Source organism: Papaver somniferum, chromosome 5, assembly GCF_003573695.1.
Source record: "Papaver somniferum cultivar HN1 chromosome 5, ASM357369v1, whole genome shotgun sequence".
NCBI lineage: Eukaryota > Viridiplantae > Streptophyta > Magnoliopsida > Ranunculales > Papaveraceae > Papaver > Papaver somniferum.
In genome coordinates this window covers 54,950,500-54,959,468 of record NC_039362.1, presented here as the reverse complement: position 1 = coordinate 54,959,468, position 8,969 = coordinate 54,950,500, and the positions used below count along the sequence as shown (strand labels likewise).

Genomic DNA, 8,969 nt, shown 5'->3' with positions numbered 1-8,969 from the left:
CTTATGATTATCTACAACCTTGTAGAAGGAACCAAAGGTCAATTTGGAACATATATAGTCCAATTCATCAAAATAGGAAAACTGTGCCTAAGCCGAAGTCCACTAAACAAGCTCACTAGCTTAAGGTCCAGTGCAACTGAGTCAACAAATGGTCACTAACGGTCAAAACGACAGTCACAGGTCAAATCAACAATCAATGTCTAAGCCCACGTCAAAGGTCAAGTCAACGGTCAATGGGTCAAGTCTGGTTTTGGCTCACCGAACCAGTTCTGAATCGAAACGATTCAACTCAGTTTAATAGGATTAACTCGACTCAGTCAGATTGACTGAAACAAACAAAGGGTTAAGTCATCTAGGCTGAATAAAATCCATCCAAGGCTGAAAGCAACTGGCCAAGGCCATTGCAAAGGCCAAAGACCCAACTGCACCATCATGGTGCGATACGTAACCTGCCAAGACTAAAAATATGCAACACAACAAGTCAAAACTCAAAAAAACTTCTACTCCTTTAACAACCTAATTCTATCTATTTGATTCAAACACAAACTATCCATTCTATACAATCTATAAGCTACATCACCATCTCCAGATAACACCTCATTCATATCTCTTGAACTCTATCAACCGTGCCATCTTAGCCTCAACAATTAAACACTACTTTAACTGCAGTTACTTGAGTTAACTCTTCCATGCAATCTACAATTAAGACAAAACCAACACACCACTTCCTTAACAACAACACTCTCCATATCAAAATCCTCTTAGTTTTATTCTTTGTATTTCAACACCATCTTAACTTCTTCACATTCTATCAAACCTTCCTTCATACTATCTTAGCATCACAATTTTACTGACATCCATATAAACCAGCCATGAACAAACACAACACAGTTATCAGCTTGAATAACTAACAACATCAGTTCATTCTTTCATGTCCACCACTGAAATATCAACATCTCTGTACTTCAATTCCATTATCATTAGCTTCACTAGAGAAAACAATTACACCACCACCAACCCAGTTGAGTTCCTTGTCGTTCGATAACTTCCACTGCAACTCAAAGAAACCAACAATCCTACGTATACATCTATCTGTCACTATCACCAGACCATACTTGTACCAACCCAACACAATCCACCTGCATTAACTTCTTTATCACTTCAGCCTCATATTTATGAGTCAACATCTTCTACATCATTGTCATTGCTACTTCAATTTCTTCACCAACAGTGCTCTGTAATACAATATTTTATCTAGTCTCAACAGCACCCATCCTTATCATCCTCTGGTCATCGAATTCTATTTAGAATCACCAACATCAGCCCTAATTTACCAATTCATCATACTTCCAAAACTGTTCAATTGATTCCTCAATTATGAACTCAAACCCTGATTTCTATTTCTTCATTGTAAAACCCTAAATCAATAACCCAACTTCAATCACCACTTGTTAGTTCGTCATTCTCATCCGAAATACCTAAATCAGAAACCCTAATCTTCATCCTCAATTCGTTGAAACCCTAACCTGAGAACTGATTTCCTAGAAAAACTAAAATTAAACCTTATACAACCCTCTTTACTCTAATTAACAACAAACCCAAGAAACAAACACCAAAATAAACTCAATTTCACAAACGAGATCAATCAAAATAGAAACTCTAAATTCAATCTTCGAATTACCTTTCTCTGTGATTCCGAGTACCATAATCGATTCAACATCGACATCCTCAAATATTACGTGATCTTTGCTCAACCCTCACGATTTCATAATTTAATTTCATCTCTCGAAACTTTCAAAATCGCCAGAGGCGAAGAACAGAAGAAGGAAGAAATAAGAAGAAGAAAGAGAAAGAATAAGAGAAAATGAGTTTCTCTCGACACGTTATGGTGATGATAAGGCCAAAAAAATGTTGAGGCACCCAGTAGGTTAGATAAGGGAAGCCAGGTCGGTTTAATACAAAATCTGATGATATCTTCTTCGTATGGTATTCGAATGATGCGTGCGGGCGGTCTATTACGCCTAACATTTTGAGATCTATCTAGTGATACTAGTTCCGTATCTAGATCGTTGTTAGATTAAATTCTATTAATTAATGTCTAATCGATTCATTGACGGCTAAATCATGTCTTGACTGGTCTAATAGCATTGACGATCTTGAGGGTCCTTACACTCACGGATTCCTATATGTTTGATTTTCTGATTACATTGAGAAACAGAGATATAACTATTGGATATATTTCCTTGATTGAGTCTGACTGTCTATTTGATTCTCTTGGAATTATATTGGAGTTAGTCCATACAGATTGCCGAACGAAATAATGGGTGTGGTTGTTAGACCCCCCTCCCCTTTTTCATCATCCATATAGTCGGTAGCAATGCCAATCCCACCTGACATTGTACAAACCACCTGATAAATATGGTCTCTTACTGCAATTCCAAAGCCAACATTCTTAAGATTACTAGATGATGATCCATCACAACAAAATAAAAGGTAAGAAAATTCTGGAGTTGTCCAATAGCATTCCCTAGTGCAACTACACTTTATTTTTCTGACACCCAGTCTAAAAAAATTGATTCCCTGTTGATCATGGTTTTTCCCCCATCTAGTACCTTTCATTCTATAACCACTTTCATTCTTCTTTGAAAGTTATCATTGCTGTGAGAAGCAATTTCATCAAAACAATTCCTATTCTTTTTGAAACCATAGTTCCTTCATTGTTGCACAGGCTGCAGTCATCCAAATTTCTTTTATCAAAGGACTTTTATGTTGACCAGCTTTACATCCATCATCAAAGGATTTTGGATTTCTAAATTCAAAAACAGAACCCATCCAAGACCATATTTTTAGGGTGAACTTGCAATGCAATAGTGTATGATCCATATTGTTCTGATCCTCACCACAAATACAACATTTAGATGCCAGTTCATATCCTTGATTCCTCGTAACCATATCATCAACATAATTTTTTTGTTGTAACTTCCAAATATTACTGGCAATACCTGGATGCAGGAAATGTTTCCATATGAAAGTAGGCCAATGTATCCATGGTTCTCTCAATCTTAATTTTTCAACAGCTACAGAAGTTGAGAATTTACCTCTTATGTCACTGCTCCACACCAACAAATCTGAGCCTCCACTAACTTCAGGCAATCTTGCAGCAGTCAAATAATGTTGTAATTCTTCAGGAATAGTCCATAATTTTCCATTTAACAAATCTGCTACTTTCATGTTTATGTTATTCTTAATGAAGTCTGTGAAACCAACATCATTGATTATAGGAGAATCACCAAACCACGTATCATAACATACTGAAATTTTAGACCTATTTCCAACACACCACCTATGTCATCTTTCAAAGAATTTCATGCCCATTTTAAACCAGTGCATACTGAAGACTGCTTCTAAGTGCCCTTAGTGCATACTGAAGACTGCTTCCAAGTGCTACTCCATTTTCTAGTTTTAAAATAAACTGCCACTAGACAATATCAGATTCAAGACTGGAATTCAGTTGAGACAATATAAAACCTTATAAGTTATCCTGCTATAGTTGTGCCCCTATGTCTCTTATCCATTGCAATAACTTAGGCACTTGATTCCCCTTAACTAACGTCCTTTACATGCCTAAGAGTTATTCCATAGTTTTTCGAGAAAACTAGCGCTACCTTGCCCCCAACATGGAGCCTATTGATATTTTATTAGATTAAAAATTAAGGTGGTAGATTTTTTTCCTCAGACTTAGATGGATCTAAGTAAAAGATCAGGTTTTACTTTTCTAAACTTATAGAGATACATAATCAATATATTTCACAAGAATATCAATATGAAAACTAGTCTTAGATGAATCCTGAGGATATTCAAACATGGATTTCAACAGATAAGCGTTATATGCAATCGAGATTGAAGTTCTATCATATTTTATTTGAGCAATAATTCTTGAAATGACCTTATAATAAAATAGAATGACCTTTAGAATAAAAAGATTATACAGCATATCGAATCAAGATATATGTTGCAAAACTATCAAAACAATAGTTTTGCTGGTGCTTTACGAGTCCATAGGTGAATATTTTAACTCACATTTGTTCTCAATGAACCTTCGGTGTTTGAGGAAAACCTTTACAACAAGATACACAAAGCATATCGGGTTATGATATTGTGTTGCATTATTTTTACAATACATAGTAATCGGTAGACTATGTTTCTTTAGATGTAAGCAATGAATTTTCTTGCAACCTACGTAATTCTCAATGCTACTAAGTTTGAATTATTTCCTCAAATACGAAAAAATATGTTTTTTAATTAGAACTTAACTTGCATTGAGGTTCTTTAGGCAAAAGGTTATTATGTCTAGAGCTACAAATAAAGAGAATAGATATATTGGCATGCTTTCCAAAACATTATGTACCAACGTAGGCTTTTTCCTTTTAGCGAAGACTAAAGACTTTCAAGATGCCTGCGTACCTTTACATTTTTCTATCCCACTTTACCCAATTGTTTCATCGCATAAAGGTAGACCTAGGTAAGTAGTGGGGAGGAATACACACTCACAATCCAACATGAAAGCCAATAGCGGAATTGGGAATTATTTATACCCTGGGATTGACCAAAACTTACCACGATCTTGAACCAATTGTTAGAGTAGGTTATGTGACCCAACAAAAATTAGGGAGTACAAAAATCGGATTCTTGGGCCTTTTGGGGTGGATTCAGCCAGGTGAAGACAGGCTATAGATCCGCCCTTGCTGAAAGCTGATGACTCAAAATTATCCGAAGTACCAAATTCGAAAATAGAATTTTCTTAGCAACATTAATGTGTAACCAAGATACTAATTCGAAGAGAAGGACAAATGTGAGATTGGTTAGGGCTCAACTACATTCCAATCCGAAGTTAACTTGCAGTAGGCTAGTGTCTGTAGCGGCTTAATACAGAGTGGTGTTCAAATCTGGACTAGGTCCCGGGGGTTTTCTGCATTTCCGGTTTCCTCGTTAACAAAACTCCTGGTGTCTGTGTTATTTCTTTTCCGCATTATATTTGTTTATATAATTGAAATATCACAGGTTGTGCGTAGTCCAATCAATTAGATAATCCAACCTTTGGTTGTTGATATAAATTGATTGACACTTGAACATTGGTATTTGGTACCGTTCAAGTTGTTTCTCATAATAATCAGGCTCACGGATTCTATCTGTTTGATTTGCTGATTACATTGAGAAACAGAGATACAACTCTTGGATATATTTCCATTGATTGAGTCTGAGTGTCTAGTTGATTCTCTTGGAATTATATTGGAGTTTATCCTTATAAGTAAGTTTCAAGTGATCGAATGATCAATACGAAACATTCCGAGTCTACATCAAATGACTGTCTCACACAAACCATGTAAGATATTTCAAGGTAATTTTCACATGGTCGTCTTTTGACTCATTATTTAATTTCCAACAAATAAATTTGTTTTCCAACTAAACTTGACAAGAATAATGATGAACGTAGCTAAAACAAAAAGCTTTTAACACATATTTCGAGAAAGATATAAGCGAGTTAAACTCAACTTGAAATATCAAGTGTGTATAATGTAAAAGTCTATATAGTTATACGACTTAGTCTCAATAGGAGATATAATAAAATAGACTTCTGAGTGATAGATAAGTTTTAGTCTCCACATACTTTTTGTTGATGAAGTTCCTCCAAGCTCTCCTCAGTAGATCTTCGTCTACAATCGATGAACGCCGTGAATTCTAAAGCTCAACTACACATTATATCTTAATCCGAGACATAACTATAAGTAGACTAGAAATAAAGACTTATAGTTTAGATCATCTAAACTTGACAAACAAGCTTGAGATAGCAACGCTTGCGAGTTCGACCGAGCAGTGCTCTAACAGTCTCCCCCTTTATCAATTTTAGTGATAAAACCATCAATACATATGGATTACAAATTAATAAACTTTATAGGTTCTCATCCAATATGCTTGATTTCCTTGGTTCTTTAACATTCCTTGAATCCTTCATCACTCCAAGTACTCCAGTGATTCTGAACGTGTTCAACTCAGCATCATAGTTGTTGAAGATCCGTAGCCATAACAATAAGAAAACAAATGCTCTCAATTATTATTATACAGTGTCATAGTATTATTAAGCAGCATCAAAGTTCAATTGTATCACAACTTTGACAATAATACTACGGTGATATGTATCACTCCCCCTTAGTCAATACTCCATCTCACATGAAAATCACCCTCCCCCTACATAATGATCCGTAAACCATATGTATGTAGTGTGAACTACAAAATAATTCTCTCCCTTTTTGTCAATATAAATTGGCAAAAGGTACGAAAACTAACGGGATCATAATGAAATTCTCAAAGAGATTATTCATGACTGAAAGAGAGCTTATCAACTTGGTTTCGATGATTTCACATAGTCGAAACTTAGTGTATTCACCAAGGAGTTTATAAAGATAACTCCTTCAATATTCCACAGCCGCACTCCCCACAAAGATTTGGAAATTAAGCACAAGTTCAATTAAGAACTCTCTCACATAAAATGTCATTCCCGAAAGAACAACAAAAGGGACCTTACTTTTATGAGAAAAAGAAGGATTTCTTTGGACATTAACAAATCACATGAAACATGAATTTGTATCAAGAAAACTCGAATAAATTAATCACAAGAGACCCTTAATGATTAATTTAATCGAAAGTTCTCAACATAAGAAAACTTACGGAGCCATACAATACTTTCACATAGAAGTGGATCGGGGAAAGATCAATACTGCGGAATATTCAAAAGTTCATTCTATCTTTTATCAATATTTGCATAAAGACATAATGGACTTAACTTTTGACATATATGAGATAATCATAGTTCACGGACGTAAACACACATATCCTATAATATTTTTTGCAATATATAAAACCATAAAGATTAATATTGCAAAATCATCTTCCAAATAACTTAGAATTTAAATAAATAAATCTAAAACATTGCAAGATGAAAATCGTTGGCAATAGCTATGTGTAATCACAATATTTGCTATTTCAAACACTAGTTATCCTTCTTAAAATACAAGAATACATTCTCATAATAAGTTTCCTAGACAAAATAAAATCTTAGAAACAAAATCGAAAGACTTAGGCATAATCAACAACTAGAGATCGAACAAAAACAAGTTCATCAGTTGCTTTCTCCAGTTCAGTCTTCCGAAACTCAAGATTCTTTGTTGCAATTTCAAGTTGATCACGTACAACCCCAAAATCTCGAAGAAGATTTCCAACCAATTGAGATGACATCTGAACTGGAAGATTGTTTTCATGATCAACTGCATGATAGCAGGTTATGAGAAGAGGGTTCTCATGAAACTCGATAACTTTGCCATCTTCAACTTTGTCTTCCTTTTTACATCCATCCGTTGTGCACTCCATGATATCACAAGAGAAATCTTGAGGTTACGGAACGAGCATATATCAGAAGAAAAATAATCCTTGATGTATATATATGTGTGTGTGTTTTCATAGGTAAACCCTAGAACGTTTATCTTTCCAAACTTTCCAGTATTGGAACCATGCGTTCGGTCATGGAGAAGGTGCACGTACGTTCGTGGTTATGAACCAAAATTCAGAACCAGGAACTGATGGAGTCTATTTTAGAAGCATGTTTTGACAAAAGATCAAAAAAAAAGTTTTAAATTTACGACAGAGTAACTTTCCCTAAAGGAATTTAGAACATGAGTTATTTGTTGACAAACAACAAGTCAGCTGTCATAAAGGAAGAACATAAGAGTTTTTCAAAGCAAACAACAAAGAGTATTATCTCAAGAGTTATCGATCATTTATATTACAAGAGTAATGATTAACCGGAGCAAGGCTCAACAATAAGATGATTAATTTTTTTTTTTTACAACAAAGACCATTTTGTCAATAAGAAACTATCTTCTTGAGAATCATGTGCATCCTCACCCGACCTCAAAGAGGATGCACAACAGTAAGCATTCAAGTTGTAATTCGATGAGCATATTGCTCATCAAGGGTATTGACACTCTCAACTTTTCTTACTTGAACAACGTTAGAGAAGTCAATAGAGTTAGTCTCAAGAGAATTAATAAAAGGAGGACAAGAGATACCTGATGATGCTATATTCCTTGACTTCTTCATGCTACGCTTGAGTCTATATACTGGTCTTGAGTTCGAAACACGATTACAAATATATTCAGGAACGGTTGACACTTTTGATCCAAAACTTCCTTCAGCCATGAAAGAAGACTTTGAAGAATTTTTCTTACTCATTGGATCAGCAAAGCAGTCACTTGTCCTTATAACACTGTTCTTTTTTACAATTGTAGAAAGGGTTTGTGTTATCTTTACAAGCAAGAATTGGCTCATCACAGCACTTTCCTTATCTGAGGGTTGGATATTTAAGACCAGTAATATAAGAAACAAGTTTGGTTACTTCCTTAGAATACAAATAAGAATGTTATGAAGTTTTTCATTCCGCAAACGAAAACGACATCTCTTCTCAAGATGACCCTTGTTTCCGCAATAATAACATCTGAAGGGAATGTTATTAACTGTTCTCATATGAGCAGGAGGTTAACAACCCTTGTTCTTTGAAACTTCTGACGCTGAAGGTAAATTTTCACTTTTGCCATCAGTGAAATTTTTTCGTTGGAAAATGTTATTAGTACAAACAAAATCAATCTTGCAACTACTTGAAGCGTATTCCTTTATAGCCCAAACCTCGTGTGTCACGATGTTTCTTACAAGCTCCCAGCATACTGGATAATTTTGTTGAACTAAGGTTAAACTTTTTCAAGTTTTCTTCCAGCATATTGACCTTGTTCTGAGTCGTGGATAAGTCATCCTCCAATTGTTTCTCTTGTGAGAGAAAAACGTTTTCTCTGTCATTAAAACAACTTTGTTGACAACTACATCTTGCTTCAGATTCAGCAAGTTCTTCTTTCAACACAAAG

At 35.0% G+C, this 8,969-nt stretch overlaps 1 protein-coding gene across 1 annotated transcript; it reads right to left on the bottom strand.

The window, feature by feature from the left end:
- Window positions 1-2,688: 2,688 nt before the first annotated feature.
- On the bottom strand, window positions 2,689-3,231 carry LOC113279062. Its single transcript, XM_026527775.1, has one exon. It carries the CDS (start codon window positions 3,229-3,231, stop codon window positions 2,689-2,691), a length of 543 nt encoding a protein of 180 aa, XP_026383560.1.
- Window positions 3,232-8,969: the final 5,738 nt, after the last annotated feature.